This window comes from Capsicum annuum, chromosome 2, assembly GCF_002878395.1.
Source record: "Capsicum annuum cultivar UCD-10X-F1 chromosome 2, UCD10Xv1.1, whole genome shotgun sequence".
Classification (NCBI taxonomy): domain Eukaryota; kingdom Viridiplantae; phylum Streptophyta; class Magnoliopsida; order Solanales; family Solanaceae; genus Capsicum; species Capsicum annuum.
This window is the reverse complement of record NC_061112.1, coordinates 92,144,410-92,163,457: the sequence shown is the minus strand read 5'-3', so window position 1 is coordinate 92,163,457 and position 19,048 is coordinate 92,144,410. Positions and strand designations below refer to the sequence as shown.

The 19,048-nt window shown below is 34.9% G+C and overlaps 1 protein-coding gene across 1 annotated transcript in view; it reads left to right on the top strand.

The window, feature by feature from the left end:
• Positions 1 to 19,048, top strand: part of LOC107857883 (protein PopA1-like) — a 31,334-nt gene that overhangs the window by 1,422 nt on the left and 10,864 nt on the right. The window contains exon 3 of the mRNA XM_047407734.1: positions 909 to 1,141. Coding sequence (XP_047263690.1) covers positions 909 to 1,141 — 233 coding nt within the window. The remainder of the gene's footprint in view (positions 1 to 908; positions 1,142 to 19,048) is intronic.

The following is a 19,048-nucleotide window of genomic DNA, read 5'->3' as shown; positions in this document are numbered from 1 at the left end:
GTTTAGTTTGCCCATTTTGTTATATTGGCAAGAGATGTCAACAAAGTCATAGAAGATGATTTTTTGGTGCTTGCAGAGAATTTTGAAAAATTCAACAATTATCCCTGGGGATATGACAGCTACAACTTGACTGTCAAATATTTACTGACAAAGTTATCCCCAAAGACGATCACATTATATAACTTTCCTTGGGCTTTTTCATGGTAAATTTAATCACTATTTATTTACTCATCCATTAAATTATATTGAATAATTATTATGACCTTTTATTGCTTGCTTCCTGTTTACATATTTTAGGCTTGGGCATTTGAAGTCATTCCTGCCCTCCGAAAGTAGGTCAAGGATTACCTAGATGAGGTTTCTCATCCAAGGATCCTTAAATGGTTGACTGCAAAGAGCAGCATAAGAATTAAGGAGGTTGATCTCTTTAACCCTTCGAATGATGCAATACGTCTTCTTTCAAGTAAAATAAATTGACTCTAATAAAGATATTGAAATAGATGTGCCATCTATTGTGAAAGATAAGTTGTCTATTATAAAATATTACCCGTCTACTATAATAGTGCAATAGATGGGTAATCTATTGTGACATACAATCTATATTTCACAAAAAATTATCCATCTATTGCTTTAGTTCTCTGAAACCGACTCAATAGATTACCCATCTACTGTAAATTATGTAACATATGGGTAATCTGATGCAACATATTGTTAGTCTACGGTGACAGACAAATCAGCTATTGTGATAGATAGATCATCTGTTGCATAAGTTGTCTGTGTTAACATGTAGCCCAACTGGCTACAAATTATTATATGATTTAAATGTATCTACCTTTTTTTAAAGGTTGTGCACCTATGGATTATGCCTACTGAGCAGGAGTTAGGGATGACTTCTTTTATTACTTTAGGTCTTGTTGATACAATAGCAGAACCAACAGTGAAGTTAATCAAGAAGAAATTGGATGGAGCAATAGCCATAAGAAGAGCAATTAGGCAAGGTCTACCTAATTTTGAGGCTCTTCATGACCAATATACGGTAACAAATTCCAATGCTTCTTCTGGGGGAATTACTGGTGGAGTTGTTGATATTGGTGGCAGCCATCTTGATGCTGATACCGATGCCAGTCGTGATGATGAGCATGTTGATGCTCAAGAAAAAATAAAAATATTTGAAATCACCTCTTACATAGGTCCCTCTCACCCTTACACCGGTCCCTCCCATCCTTACAGTTGTAATACCCCGTACCTTTTCTAGCTAAATTTTGTCACTAGAATGTTAAGGGATAGCTTTTAAAATAAAGAATAATTATTTCATTTGAAATTTTCTAGATTTAGACCTCCCATTGTGTGAAAAATTTAATAAGCTTTCCAACGATATAATATTCACCCAAATCCGACATTCGATGAAGGAGTTATGGTATTTTTAAGTTGACAGTGTGCCACCTATGCACTTAGCGCATCGCGGTGAAGGCAAAATCTGCAATTGTCAAATTTTAGTGGCTCTCCGTGATAGCCCTGCATTGCGGAGAAGTCTATTTTCCCAATTGTCCCATTCCAGTGAGATTCTGTGATTTTGGCGCGTCGCACCTATGGTCAAAATGGAAATCCAAGGGGCACTACGATTGTGGTGCATCGTGGTGAACGCCCAGTTCCCGCTCGTCCTTTTCCAGAGATCAACCACGATTGTGGCGCGTTGCGGTGGCCTAGTAAATTGGGATTTTTAGTCGATTTTTAATTCTGATTTAAAATTTAATAGGGGCATTTTGGTCAATCCCTAGGGCCCCAATCCGTCCAAAACACATCATTAAGCATATACCAAAGCACTTTATGCTTATTTCATCACTTTTGTCTCAAGAGAAAACCCTTGATCATCAAAGCTCCTTCTCTAAGAAACCTAATTCTTCCATTAATTCTCCAAGAAAATTCAAGATTAAGGATTCCCAATACAAGAACTCTAAGAATTCATCCTCAAAGCATCAATAGAGACCCAATATTCAAGGTTTAACATCTAGTTCATTAATTAAGGTATGTGGTGTTATGAACAAGGATACTCCTTTCATTCTTGTGCCCAAAACTTATTTTAATTATGGATTTACTGAATTTTATATGATTTCCCATGAAATTGAAGTTAGGGTTTATACCCATTAGTGTTATTTACAAGTTTATGACATTTCCGATGGTTTAGAAGTTGAATTACATGGTTATGTTCCTATTTTCATGCATATTACAGAAATTTCTAGATTTTGAATTGAATTATCAATGCTTACATAATCAAGCATGAACATTTTGATGTTTTAACATGAGATTGATACATGGGTCATTAAGCCCTAATTAAAGATTGTTATTTCAAGAATTTTTGTACTATAAGCACCCTATGACTAGATTTTTTTAGATTATTGATAAAGATTTGACCTTTTGGTCTCAGAATAGATGTGAAATCCACTTTACAAATTCAGATTATAGATTTAGCTTTACAGATATACTGTTGGTTTTCTTTATAAACCATTAGATTATTTTAAAAGTGGATTTCCATCAGAATGAGCATACATATTTAATGGGAGTAGTAGTTAGCACCAAGATGGGTACGTTACTATGGTTTCATACCCCAGAACTATGTGCCAAAGTAGGATTTAGATTGTTTCCACTTCTATGTGGATGATAGATATGTGATCACTAAGATAGGTTATACTCTCTGGCAAGAGTATGAATACTCTCCCCAACATAAGGATTCCTCCTTAGGGGGATAAAAATTTTGGACTCCACGAATGCTCACATGGTTTATGTCGGTTAGAAGAACCTCTCTACTAGTAAAGAAAAGCTTTGAAAGAATTCCCTTCAGATAAAGTATTTTTCTATGTAGAATGAGTTTTCAAATTTCACTTAGCCTATATGATTTGAGAATAAGAACAGAATACAGATTTTAGAACTAAGTGTAATGGCTCATAAGATTTGTATTATATCCTTTATTGCTCATGATTTATGATTTTTAGATTTCAGACTACTCAAGCCTATGTGAGTCATTACATTTAGCATGCATGATTTTATAAATTGTGATGATATTGTTTACTTATCGCATTCACCCTCATATACTCAACACATCATCAAAGTACTGATCCACATATATGTCTATGTGCTGCATTGTCTCATAATGTAGGTTCAGGTGCTCAGTCTCAGCAGCGTGAGTGATTTTTGAGCATCTCTTCTACATCCCTGCAGTTGGTGATTCCTCATAATTCTGGGACTTAGCTATTCAGATTTCTAGTTTATTAGTAACTTTTTCATTATTCATTTCAGACAATTTGATTCAGCTGGGGCCTATCCCAATAACTCTGTAAACTCAATTAGTAGAGGCTTGTCGGACTACTAGATTCAGTTTTAGACTTTTGATTTAATATTTTGATTTTTCAGTATTGTTTTACTAAGACTTGTGAGATTAGTATGTTTCAGATAAGATTTCTGTATTTATTATGTTTTCATATTCATATTTTCTCTATGTTGAGATTCAGATTTAGTAGAAAAGCAGCCAGGGATAGCTCAGGACTACTTGTAGTTCAGAGCACTATGTGGCATCCCAGAAATCAAATTTTGGGGCATTTGAAACTTGGTATTAGAGCCTTAGGTTTAGAGAGTCCTAAGGATTCAGATAAGCAGGATTACGTAGAGTGTTGATCATCGGTTTGAAGCGTGCCATATCTATGAGCAAGGGAATATAGAGCATTTTAGGAAATTATCTCTTCCTTCGTGATCTATCGTGCATTTAGTGTCTCTATCTGCTTCTAACTCGTTCTTTCATGTGATATAAAATGCCTCATCGTGGAGGACGCTGAAAGATAAACAACCACCTCAGCCCGCAGATCCTTTGAATGAGAATGTATCACATACAGAGTTTTGGGCTGCCTTTTAGGTGCCAACCCAAGCTATAATAGCTAATGTTTAGGGCAATTGTCAGGCTGCAGTCCCACTTTAGCAATACGAGGACTTAGCCATAGCCAAAATTTAAGATTCTATAAGAAAGAACCCGCCAGAATTCTTTGAATCTAAAGCAGGTGAGGACCTACAGTTTTATTTTGATAGGGTAAAGAAGATCACCCGAATTATGCATGTTTCTGAAGAAGAGTATGTAGAATTGTCATCCTATAGGATGAAGGACATTTCATATGATTGGTTGGTTATGTGGAAGAAAAGTAGAGGGGAGAATGCAACTCCTATGACTTAACAGATATTTCAGGATGCGTTCTTCGACAAGTTCTTCCCACGTGAAATGAGGAAAGCTAAGATAGAAGAGTTCATAAACCTGAGGCAAAGCTCAATGACAGTGAAAGAGTATTGCCTTAAGTTCAATCAGTTGTCTAAGTATGCCCCGGATCAGTTGGTTGACCCTAGGTCAAGCATGAGTAAGTTTGTGACTAGTGTGTCTAGGTTATTAGTTAAAGAGTGTAGAACTGCTATGCTCATTGGAGACATGGATCTTTCTAGGTTGATGATGCATGCTCAGCAAATTAAGGCAGAGAAGTTGAAGGAAAGAGAGAGAGTAAATAAAGAGGCTAGAACAGGGCAGTTTGATTATGGTCAGAAAAGGTCTGGAGGGGTAAATTATTTGCAGTTTTGAAATTGGTCATCTATGCCCGCACCTTCTTCAACCAGTGCTCCCGTACCCAAAAATAGACAAGAATAGTGGGGTAAGTCTTCTATGTCTTGATCTTAGAATAGTGTGAGTGGGAAGCCCAATCATCCCCCATGTGCTAAGTGTGGTAAGAATTATGCGGGTGAATATTTAAGGGGTCAAAAAGGTTGTTATGGTTGTGGCTAAGTGGGTTACAGAATCAAAGAATGCTCGCGTGCTAAATGGGGAAATAGGGATGTCCATCCCCAAACTCAGGCTAATAGTGCACTAGCTTCTCTAGGTTGCCCAGCCCCTTCTCAAGGTGCATTATCCAGTATTGGTGGCAATCAATGCCAAAATTGGTTTTATGCTTTACCAACCTATCAGGAGAAGGAGGATTCACCAGATGTTATTACTGGTGTGCTTCGTATCTTTCGTCTTGATGTTTATGTGTTGTTAGACCCTGGATCAATTTCTCTTATGTGACCCCATTAGTTGCAGTAAATTTTAAGATAAGTTCTGAAATGGTCCTGAGCCCTTTTTGTTTTCTACCCCGGTAGGTGATTCAGTTGTTGCTAAACAAATCTATAAAAAGTGTCCTATTACTATCCTTCATAAAGTCATGTTAGCAGACTTGATAGAGTTAGACATGATTTATTTTGATCTTATTCTTGGTATGGGTTGGCTCTATTCCTTTTATGCTTTGATAGATTGTCGTACCCGAGTGGTAAAGTTTCAGTTCCCAGATGAGCCAGTCTTCGAGTGGTTAGGTAATTTAGTGTCTCCCAAGAGTCATTTCATATCCTATCTCAAAGCCAGAAAGTTGATTTCCAAAGGGTGTATTTATCATCTAGTTCAAGTCAAGGACACTAAGTCTGAGTGTTTATCATCTCCAAAGCTGTACTTTTATTTGAGGCATCACAATACACCACAAAACTGCCTGTACTATTAGGTAACATTAGAACATGAAATGACTTTTGGGTTAATACACCCTTTGGAAATCAACTCTTCAACTTTGGAACATGAAAGTTAGTTCAGCTTTCCACCCTAAGATAGATGGTCAAGCAGAGAGAACCATCTAAACTCTAAAAGATATGTTGAGGGCATGTGCTCTTGATTTCAAAGGTAACTTAGGATGAGTATTTATCATTGATTGAGTTCGCTTATAATAACAGTTATCATTCTAGCATTCAGATGGCTCCATTTGAGGCTCTCAATAGGAGGAGTTATAGATCACCTATATATTGGTTTGAAGTGGGTGAGGCCACTTTTCTTGGGCCCGATGCAGTGTTTGAAGCTATCGAGAAGTTAAGTTGATTAGAGAAAGATTGAAAATAAAACAAAGTCATCAGAAATCATATGCAGACATAAGAAGAAGGGACCTCGAGTTTGAGGTTGGTGATTTAGTCTATTTGAAAATTTCACCCATGAAAGGGGTGAAGATATTTGGCAAAAAGTGGAAGCGTAGTCCCCGGTATATTGTCCCTTTCAGAATTGTGAGTTGTATTGGGAAAGTAGCTTATGGGCTTGATTTGCCTGCAGACTTGTCGTCCGTTCATCCTGTGTTCCACGTCTCTATGCTTAAGAAGTACATCGGTGACTCCACTATTGTAATTCATTTAGAAAGCTTAGATATTCAGAATAGCCTTTCTTACGAAGAGATTCCAATCGAGATTTTAGATCATCAGATCCTTAGGCTAAGGAACAAAGAAGTTCCCTTGGTCAAAGTTCTTTGGCGGAATCAGTCAGTTGAGGGCGTTACTAGGGAAGAAGAAGAAGACATGCAAGCCAAGTACCCTCACTTCTTCTCCGCAAACTCAGATTTAGCCAAAGGTAATACTCTTCCTTGATTCAATTCCTTTCTAATAATATATTCAGCTATATAGTTGCCCTCAGGTAAGTCCATGCACTCACAAAATTACTCAGAAGCTCAGAATTATTTAGATTCAGTTGTTCAATTTATTTCAATTGTGCATGATCTCTTATAACCTCAGATTTCTCAGCATTCTCAACTTATCTAGCCACATTCGAGGACGAATGTTCCCAAGGGGAAGATATTGTAATACCCCATACCTTTTCTAGCTAAAATCCATCCTTAGAATATTAAGGGATAGCTTCCAAAATAAAGAATAATTATTTCGTGTGGAATTTTCTAGATTTAGACCTCCCATTATGTGGAAAATTTAATAAGCTTTTCAACGATAAAAGATTCACCCAAATTTGACACTGGGTGAAAGAGTTATGGCATTTTTAAGTTGACAGTGTGCCACCTGGACACTTAGCGCATCGCGAAGAAGGCAAAATCCACAATTGTCAAATTTGGTGGCCCTTCGCGACAGCCCCACATTGTGGAGAAGCCCATTTTCCTAATTGTCCCATTCCAGTGAGATTCTGCGATTTTGAAGTGAGGGCCAAAATGGTAATCCAAGGGGCACCGCGATTGTGGTGCATTGCGGTGAACGGGCACCCAGTTTCTGCTCGTCCTTTTCCAGAGAGCCACCGCAATAGTGGTGCATCATGGTGGCTGATGTTGGGAGTATATATATGTCTAAGCACCATAACTTACCCATGTTTCAGCTAAGTTTTGAGAATAAAATACATAAGTCTTGCACTTTTAGTCTATTTTTAGTTAAGTGAGCTGACCTATGTGATTAGCATGCTTTTCAGGTACTAATGCGGAAGATTTCAGCACTTTGGGGACCTGTGGACAACAAAGAAAAACTTCACATAAAAAGGAAAGCAGCTTTTGGACTGAATGTGCTGTATGGGAACTTTTTCCCGGGCAAACTGAATATTTTTAAATAGTTAAGGATGCAGTAGCAATTTATTAGAGAAGGATGTTATTAAAAGCCTTATGGCTGAATTTTTAGGGATTATTGAATTATTCAGATTCTGTATTAGTTTTTGAAAACAAGAACGGACGGCTTAGCTTGAACACGAAGAGAGAGAAATGTGTTTCTCTCTTAATTTCGCTAGTCATCTTCATCACCAAGATCATTCTAAGTTTTGGTATGATGAATATTTCTATGTTGATTTCTGTTTTATTCATGAGTAGCTAAGCTTATTTGGTAGGGTTATGGAAACCTTGTAGTATACTCTCTATTGCTATGGGTTTTTGAATTTATGATGTGTCACGCCACTTATATCATTACTCTCTTCATTTTGATTGAATTCTCGTGGTTGCAAACATAGGGAATGCGCCATTATAGCAATAACTTGTTCAATAGAAAAGTTACTGTTTGGAAAAGAGAGTGTGATGAGAAATTAGGGTTTCCAACCTCTAATTTACACGTTAATGCCCTAGCAGGATTAACTTCTTGGAGAGTTCGTACAATTTGTTATACACTTTAGATTCGAAAGAACTAAGGTGAATAAATCCTTGATGGTTGAAAGACACTTGGATTTAGAATTAGAATACGTCTCTCTATAAGTGCATGCATGCATAAAATCTGTATTACTCATAGTTAATAGAGAAGTAGAAGCTACAAGGTGTACATAACCCTAACTTGTCATTCTCTGTGATCAAATATAATTACATATATCATCTCATCGTTACACTGATAATATTATTGTGCACTTAAACCAAAACCCCCTTATCTTGGAACCTTCGATCAACAGTCTAATAATAATCGCAATACTTAGTGACCATAGTATTCCCTGTGGGATTCGACACCCAACCCAGTTGGGTTCTATATTTGACAGCGACCACTTACACTTTCTAACGAGAGTTGTAATTTGGGCGTATCAGTGGCCCAGTGAATTGGGATTTTTGGTCTATTTTCAGTTCTAATTTAAAGTTTAATAGGGGAATTTTGGTCAATCCCTAAGGCCCCAATCCGTCCAAAACACATCATTAAGCATATATCAAAGCACTTTATACTTATTTTATTACTTTTCTCTCAAAAGAAAACTCTAAATCATCTAACCTCCTTCTCCAAGAAATCCAATTCTTCCATTAATTCCCCAAGGAAATTCAAAATTAAGAATTCCCAATACAAGAACTATAAGTATTCATCTTCAAAGCATCATTAGAGATCCAAGATTTGAGTTTTAGCATCTAGTTCATCAATTGAGGTATGTGGGGTTATGAACAAGGATACTCCTTTCATCCTTGTGCCCAAAACTTATTTTAATTATGGATTTACTGAATTTTATATGATTTCCCAAGAAATTGAAGTTAGGATTTATACCCATTAGTGTTATTTGCAAGCTTATGAGATTTCCAATGATTTAGAAGTTGAATTACATGATTATGTTTATATTTTCATGCATATTGCAGAAATTTCCAGATTTTGAATTGAATTATCAATGTTTACATAATCAAGCATGAATGTTTTGATGTTTTAACATGAGACTGATACATGGGTCATTAAGACCTAATTAAAGATTGTTATTTCAAGAATTGTTGTGTTATAAGCACCCTATGACTAGATTCCTTTCAGATTATTGATAAAGATTTGACCTTTTGGTCTCAAAATAGATATGAAATCCACTTTACAGATTCACATTACAGATTTAGCTTTACAGATATACGGTTGGTTTTCATTATAAACCATTAGATTATTTTAAAAGTGGATTTCCATCAGAATGAGTATACAGATTTAATGGGAGTAGTATTTAGCACCAATATGGGTACGTTACTACGGTTTCATTCCCCAGAACTATGTGCCAATGTAGGATATAGATTGTTCCCATTTCTACGTGGATGATAGATATGTGATCACTAAGATAGGTTATACTCTCTAGCAAGAGTATGACTCCTCTCCCCAACATAAGGATTCCTCCTTAGGGGGATAAGAATGTTGGACTCCATGAATGCTTACTTGGTTTATGTCGGTTAGAATAACCTATGTACTAGTAAAGAAAAGCTTTAAAAAAATTCCCTTCAGATAAAGTATTTTTCCATGTAGAATGAGTTTTCAGATTTCACTTAGCCTATGTGATTCGAGAATAAGAACAGAATACAGATTTCAGAACTAAGTATAATGGCTCACAAGATTTATATTATATGCTTTATTATTCATGATTTATGATCTTCAGATTTCAGATTACTCAAGCCTATGTGAGTCATTTACATTTAGCATGCATAATTTTATAAATTGTGATGATGTTGTTTACTTATTGTATTCAACCCCATATACTCAGCACATCATCAAAGTATTGATCCACATATACGTCTATGTGCTACATTGTCTCATAATATAGGTTTAGGTGCTCAGTCTCAGTAGCGTGAGTGATTTTCGAGCATCTCATCTATATCCCTGCAGTTGGTGAGTCCTCATAGTTTGGGGACTTAGCTATTCAGATTTCCAGTTTATTAGTAGATGTTTCATTATTCATTTCAGATAGTTTGAGTCAGCTGGGGCCTGTCCCAGTAATTCTCTAGACTCAGTCAGTAGAGGCTTGTCGGACTACTAGATTTAGTTTTAGACTTTTGATTCAGTATTTTGATTTTTCAATATTTTTTTACAAAGACTTGTGAGATTAGTATGTTTCAGATAAGATTTTCGTATTTATTATGTTTACATATTCATATTTCCTCTATGTTAAGATTCAGATTTAGTAGAAAAGTAACTAGGGTTAGCTCAGGACTACTTGTAGTTTAGAGCAACTGTATGGCATCCCGAAAATTACATTTTGGGGCGTTACAACAATGGCCCCTCTCACCACTCTTCACCCTTATGTTCACATTTCAAATGCAAAGAGTGCAAGGACAAACAGGATAAACTCTTTGAAAAATTAGAGGCTATTGCTAAAGCTGCCAAGGAATTGATATCTAAGAAGGGTGTTATATCATCCAAGAAGGTGAGAGAGCTATACACCCCTACATTGGCAGTTAGGAGGAAGAAAAGAGCAATTAGCCAAATACTCTCTAATCTGAAACCAAAAAAAATTGCAACTCCTTCCTCTCAAAAAGTTGTTGAAGTTCAGGACCACTGAAGAAAGTGGACATATACGCAACACTTGGCAATGAAAATAAGAAGGATTTACGAAGGACAATGAATGCCAAGAAACCTACACAAGATTACATCATGCACAACTTTTGTGGGATAGACTTCAAGAATATGACAAATATGCGTAAGTGGTATATGGACAAGGTAAGTTTACTTTTTCTAACCTAGCCTTCTAATATACTCCCTGAATAAGAAGCTACGCAATATATGTGTCATCTGTTACAACAAATGGGTATTCTAGTACAACTAGTGGTGGTTCTGTTGCAACAGATTATCTATTTATTGCATAAGTTGTGTTAGTTGGGTAATCTATGAACAAATTTTGAAACCCTTTACAATAGATGGACCATCCGTTGCATCTTTCCTGTGTGTCTTTCTTCATCACAAATTACTAACCTATTTAAAAATTATTTTCTTATGTCATAGTATGCTGATAAAATTCTCTGCCTTATAAAGGGCAGGCAATTAGCAAACCCGAATGCTTATGTTGTTGCTGATAAGATAGTTGACCTCAACTTCTACAACAATTTCAAAGATAGGTATAATGACCTCAAAAGGCAAGATGAAACTCCCGGTGACATGAGATTTGATTGGTTAGTTTCTACGTTTCAATAGGATGAAGATATGATTAACTATGTTAGAGCAAAGAGGTAATATCCACACAGCAAGAGCTGGACTAAGGCATAGAGAATTCTCGCAGTCATGAACATGACCGTCAAATATTTTCTGGCTGTTGAGATACTACTCCACATGCAGCCACTGTTGGAGTTGTTCCCTAACTTATTGAGGCAGAGTAAATTGATGGATCATTTGCCAGTGGAAGTGTTGATGAAAAAAGCATGGGATTTTGTAGGTCGAAATAAGGACATGGACCTTTTAAAAAATAAAACCGGTGGCGTGTGTGGGTCGTACGCGCTTGCACACATTGAATATTTTGCTGACCGACATAGAAATATCCAAGCCAACGACTGCTCTGTATGACGAGGTTGTGGCAATCATGCGAGAGATCTGGGCGTATGGGGTACTAATTGGATGGTTAGAGCCGGTGTATAAAGAAAAAGATACAGAAACACAAACACCATAAAAAAAATTATTTCAAGCCACTTCACTTTACTTGTGTGGTAATTTTTTATGTTTGATGAAAGTTAAATTCTTTATAATGCAACAGATTATCTATCTATTTCAACAGATAGTCTATTTGCAATAGGTTGATCATGTGTTGCATTATGCAGATATTTCTAAGTCTATTTATCACAGCAGATATGCAATTTGTTGCAGCATATAGTCTATCTGTTGCAAATGATAGGTAATCTCTATTGGAATAAATCAAAATAGTAGGAAGACCTGTTTGATAATTTCTAACAGATGATCTACATGTTGCAATATATGTATAAATCTGTTTGATAATTTCCAATAGATATTTTGTCTGTTGCAATAGGTGAATTATTCGTTACAACAAATGCATTATCTGTTGTGATATTTGACTCTAGTATTCCATTTCAATTAATAAGTTCAAATCTAAGGATTAAATTAAATTCATAGACAACATAAAATAAATTGAAGCCTTCAGAAATTACATGAAATAACTCGACAAATAAATAGAATGTAAAAAAATTATTATGGGAACAGATGATCTACTTAACAAATAAATCGATAATTTAAACTCTAGTGACAATAATTCCTAAGAAGGGGTCGAGTTATTAATTTAACCTCTGGACAATTTGTTCTTCATTTGGTGCTATAAAATTCAGCTTTGGACATCGTAGATCTTTAATGTCACTTGTGTACCGTTTCTAAGCTTTCATTTCTCCGTATTTCCATAAAACAGTAGCATATCTTTTACGGAGTAATTTGGCATCAATTCCATTATTTGGTAATTGTAATCCATCGCTCAAATACTCGGTGTAAGCGGCAACAAAAAGATCGCAATCCCTGCGTTTTTAAAAATTAGATAATTCATATCTTGCAATTCATGTAAGCATTGTGAAATTTATGAAATGAAACTAAATTATGATACTTACAGGCTACCAATGGGATGTTTAGCAATTCGTTCAACATATTCTACATCAAATGGATTACCCATTTTATCCCGGTATGTTTCAATCATCGACCAATCGGTATGAACCTTTTTGTCCAAAAAGTCAATTATATGAAGGTAAGTAGGCAATATTTTGGATAGCTTTTGTATCTCAGATGATGACCCAAAACATCTCCTTCCTGAGATTGTAACGCTTCGAGACTACCCCCTAGATGTCACACGGTGCTTAAGACCACAAGTGATCCTAAGCTAACATTTGTACTGGCATAACTCGTGAGCAACTGAATAAAATACATAAATCTAAATGAAATAAGTGGAAGATAAATCTTTTCTGAATATGGTCAATACAAAACTATATTAAAATAATTATAACTCTGATTTTTACAAAACAAGACTAGAATCAAATACATCAATTGTATTATCTGTCTATGAAGCCTATATTAATATTGACTATAGGTAGTTGGGACATGAGCCCCAACTATCCCTAATCAATACAACTAAATAAAGAAAATAAAACGTCACTCGAACTATGACTGACTCGAGCTCTTGAATCAAAAGGACTCATCACCTGCTGACTGGAAGCAGCATACTGTCGGATTATGATGTATGGGGTACAATTGGTACCTACATTATTAAATAATGTAGCACATATATATATATATGTGTGTGTGTGTGTGTGTGTGGATCAGTACTTTTGGAATGTACTGAGCATTTGGGGGTGAATTCATAAATAAAAATAGTAGCTCAATGTTCATATAACTTGTAAAGAATGCATGCTAAGTGTAAATGACCCGCATTGGCTTGAATAATGTAAAAGTTATGAAATATAAGCATACTATAGTAAAGCATAAAGACAATATTTGTGAGTCATCACACTTAGTTCTAAAAGCTGTACTTTTACTCTTTCTATTAGTGGAATAAGTAGAACTAAAGTTAAGTCTGTTTCCAAATTATGCAGGCTAAGTGTAAAAAGGACTCACCTTTATATCTGTAAACTGAAAGCTGAAATTTCATAGCTAATGACTTATGTAAAACAATATTTGAATAAAATTGTGAGCCTTTACACTTAGTTTCTAAAAGTTGTTCTATTATTATATTTTAGGACTTAGGGAGTTTCTGCTAAAAACTTTTCTATTATTCTTTTCTGTTAAGGAGGTTCTTCTAATTGACATACATTATGTGAGCTATCATAGTGTCCCATATCTAGTTAACCTAAGGGAAAAAACTCACATTGGAGAGAGGTGTCATACTCTTTCCAAGGAGTATAACCTGAGTTAAGTGATCACAATTTGTATTTTCATCCATATAAATGGGAATGATTTGAATCTGTACCTACGTTGGCTCATAGTTCTTGGGCATATGAACTGATACACATATCCAAATCGGTGCTATATACTACTCCCTTACTTAAATGTTCATTCCCTAGGAAATCCACCTTAAAAATAGCATAAGGGTTTATAATGAAAACTAGTTATGCATCTGTCTGTTTTAAACTGTAATCAAGACTAAATGTGTGATTGCATATCTTAGCTGAGGATCAAAAGATCAAATATTGCTTAAAATATGAATACATGTTTATCAAAGAATGCTTAAACATCATCTTTCTTAAATATCAAGGCTTAAACTTAGGGCTTATAACCTATGCTTGAAAATTATGTCAAATCACAACAAACTTTATGCTCAACAATAATAATCTCAAAATACTTTAACAATTCTAGTCAAGATAATGAAATTCAATTCTCAATTTGTGAAATCAAGCCTCACGCATAAACATGTGAAAGTAGATATGCAATACAACACTTAAATCACTTGTAACCTCATAAACTTCAAATAATGATCTTTGGGTATGAGCCCTAGATTGAAATACATGTAAATTTAAATTTAAAATCTAGTTTTGGAAACAAGGTTGAAAGAAGTATCCTTGTTTATAATCCCACATACCTTAATAGGTTTGGTTTGATGTAGAAAACTTGACTTTGAAACCCTTGGCGATGATCTTTAAAGATTTTCTTGATATTCTTTGATTAGGAAGCTTAATTTTTGGTTTTTGTTGAAGAGATTGTTATGGAATCTTGAAGTTCTTGAATGGAGATTAGGGTTTGTTCTTGAGGGAGGCTTGGAGAGAAATTATGGATAAAGGGGAAAATAATGCTCCATGGGGCTTTAATTATTTGTTATGGACGAGTTAGGGTGGAGAAAAAGAAACATTTGCCCTTAAAAATATGGAAACAGAAACTAAAAATTAGGGACCGGCGATGGAGCGCATGTCGTGGGCTAATCGCGTGACCTTACCGCCTTTCTCACGAAAAAGGCTATAACTTTTTGCTCGGATATCGGATTAAGGCAAAATTGGTATCATTGAAAAGCTGACTCAATTATCTACAATTTGGTGGGTCTTGAGCTGCAAAATTCTATGTATATCAAAATTTGTACATATTCAAAGTAGACCCTTATAAAATCAAATACTAAACTTTGAACGAATCAAAGGCTCTTAGCTCCACTTTGTTCTAAGTTATTTATATGAACGTCTTTCGCCTCAAAAGTACTTCCTAAACTAGGATAATGATCATGAAACTTATATTCACATGAGAATTATTTGTATTAGAGCTTACACATGTAGGAACGACGGTTAGAATTCTAGCTCAAAAATACAGGGTGATACAGAGATCGAGTCATAAACTCGGATGTGCCTCTCTTTTAGAAAGGAGAATCCAACACCCAATGGAATTCATCACCACAATTGATTGGGATGTACACTTCATCGACCAAATGCCAAGGTAAGCCAGCTGAAATACTAAAACCTTCGATAATGTTGATCAAGTATTCCTCAATTTGGGAAACTTTCGACTGTTGTTGACAGTACCTATCGTAGATATTATTGATGTAAATTTTGTACAAACAATTGCCTATCATGTATATGTACTATTCTTGTGTTTGCAACTTGGTCTTCTTTTGAAGGAGTAAAAAATAACATCGATGTTCTGCACATATTATCAAACATTTCAGATTATGTGACGATAAAATTAATACACAGATGCAATTAAATAAAGTATTAATTAATAGTTATATGTATGGTATTTAAACCTCATCATTCCAGAAAGTTTGGGGTTGTAATATCAAATAGAACCAATCCTTCGTTACGAAATGGCAACAATAAAGTCTAACATATAAACAACAAGACCTAATTTATTCACTTTGTAGTGTTCGTCATTTTATTTTCTGCATGATTTATATGTGTTAATGTCATGTTTTTACAACAAGAATTGTATAAATCAGTATCCTTAAAAATGATTTATGTACCTATCGGCATGATGTTTTAACAGCTCATCGGTAATCCATTCTGAATAGTCATTGATCAACTTTGTTAGTTTTTTAGAGCCTTATCCGAGATATTGAACCCTTCAAACGAGTAATTCTTCCATTCTCCCGAACTAACAGGCTCTACTTTTTCTTCTTCTTTAGAAACAGTTGATGGATTATCAACTGAGATATTATGCTATTCAGTAGTAGCTTCTACTGTGACATCTAGTTGTAAAGACAGAATTGCCAATGTTAATTATAGATATACAACAAATTATCTATCTATTGCAACAGATGGATCATCTAGTGGGATAAATTCGAACAGGTAAAAAAGAGTTGTACAATAATTTCCAATAGATGACCCATCTGTTGAAACATATGACTCATCTTTTGGTACATACTAAAATAGTACGAAGACCTGTTTGATTTACTGGAATAGACAGACATATGTTGCAATAAATAATGTATCTTATACAACCGGTTAAATAACTGTTGCAATAGATAACACATCTGATGCAATAGGTTAGACAACTTTTGTAATATATATATCTATTTATAATTTTTAGCAGATGTATCATCTGTTGAAACAAATATGAGACTGTTTGTTTGTTGGAATAGATGATATACATTCACCTTCTTCAACTCGTGTTGCTCTCTTGTGGCCCTTGTACATTGATTAAAGGTGCAAGAAAAAAGACAGAGGAGTTGCAATTTTGCTTTTTTCGATGCTTAATGATGCCTTGGAAATTTCTTTCCTTCTCCTCTTAGCCACCTTAATCTCTAATGGAGTGTATGGATATGAAATCCTCTTTGATGGAATGACACCCTTCTTAGATGTTAATTTCTTTACAGAAGCAGTTAATTCATTAATAGTATTAATCACTCCATCATGTTTCACCTTTTAGTCTTGACATTTGCATCCAGAACATTCGCTAGAAGAGGCAAAATTTGTATAACCAGTATGATCATAATCATAATGGTTTGTTATTTCAAAAACTATAAGAGGAGAATCATTAGCCCGATAACAGCACCATTACCACTACTACTACCACCATCAACAACAATCCCACCTTTTAAAATTATTTTTCTTGTGATGGTTGTTGCTCCAAACAATTCTTTTTTATTCTGTCAATGACCTTAGAGTTAGATAAAGTTTGCACAAACCGTAAAGTAAAAAAATGGCATCCTCAACTCTTGATTGGTTGAAAAATTGGTGGATGCACAATCTAACATAAATCAGTACATATATTAGAATAATGATTAGGTCATTCAAAAATATCATTAATTAAAATAAAAACTTGATTAGAATTAAACTTACTGCATCCTTTCGAGGGTTGAAGAGATCAATAAATTTTTGCATTTTTATTAGTTTGGGCCGACAACCATCTCAGGATTCTTGGACAGGAAACTTCTTCCTGGTAGTTCACTTGTTGTCTCAAATAAGGAATGACTTCAAATTTCCAAGCCTATAAAATAGCGCCAATAAATCAAAAGCATTATTGAATTAAAAAATGAATCATATCATGATAAAAAAAATATTTACCATGAAAACCCATGAAAAACCATATAACTTGACTGTTTTTGGCATTAACGGAGTCAACAAATATTTGACAATCATTTTAAAGTTTTCATAACCCCAAGGATAGTTGTTAAATGCCTTAAGATCCTCGGGGAGCTTTATTAAACCAAGTGGTATGTTGCTGTTAACGTCTCTCTCCCAAAGAATATTGTGTACAAATCAAACTAAGCACAATGATTGCTTGTGCTTCTTTGAAAGTATTTTACCTTTCAATGCTTCTATCAAATTTTTATTTTTGAAGCTTAGACCAATAAGGGACACCAAGTCTTCATGATCACTCGACTTACATTTGCCCTTTTTGGGTGGCGGAGAGCTTTTTTGAGGTTAGAATAGGTATAACTTGAGAAGAAGAGGGAGGATAGCATTTTACTCCAGTAACTATGGCAAACTCCTTCCAACCAAAGAAAACAGGCATGCCACAGTAATTTATCCACACCTCATCCATTTTATCTTTGTTTTCATACATAAACCTATGCTTGAGAAGATCATATACTACCATTTTTATTTGAAAACGAGCATTATTGTCCTCCGACAAATCAAAGTATTGCCCAAAGCACAAAATCACTCATTAAATCTGTGGCACCATCGCACTACATTCTCACAGGATAACTATCAGTGCTGAAGATTTTGACCAACTCTTTGGTGGAAGGGATATTAGCATTTGGATCATCTCTTTTGAAATATTCCTCCTCCCCATGTTCATCATTTTCTGCTCTTGATTGAGATAACGCTTGTAAAACAAGCTTATAGAGTGGTGGATGCAGCCTAGCTGCTTTACTTATTTCTTCACTTGGACTTGATTTGGTTTCTTTTCTTTTGAGATCCATATTATTTAAAATTAATAGGAACATAAAATAGATTATAATTAATTAATGCACCATTAAAAGGATAACAGTAAATATAACATGTAGAACATATCACATATTTATTGCACTAGGTAGGTTATCTGTTAAAACGAATAACTAGCATGTTGCAATGGATGAGTAATCTATTGCAACAATAAAAATAGATCACTCGTCTGTTGAAACAGATGATTGGTCTATACAACAGATCACATATCTGTTGTAACATATGAGTGATCTATTGGAACAGTTAACTAACAAATAGATCACTCATCTGTTGAGATAAATAAATGGTCTGTGCAACAGATCACACATCTGTTACAACATATGAGTGATCTGTTGGAACAGTTATCAACAATCAATACTGTTTAGATTTCTTCCAATAGAAGGATCGTCTATCGTGACAGGTGAATGATCAGTTGGAAAAATCAAGTCTTGGAGATGTCCTATTGGAATAGTTGATAGGATTTTATCCAACAGAAGGTTAATTTGTTGCATCAGATGATTAATCTGTTGCATCTGATGGTTAATCTGTTGCATTAAATTTTTAATCGAATGGTTCCTAAGTTGGATTCGATGTTAAATCTGTTTCATCATATGGTTAATTTGTTGCATCAGATTTTTAATTTGATGGTAAATTTATTGCATCAGATGGTTAATCTGTTGCATTAGATTTTTTATCCGATGGTTAATTTGTTGCATCAGATTTTTTTATTCGATGGTTCTTTTGTC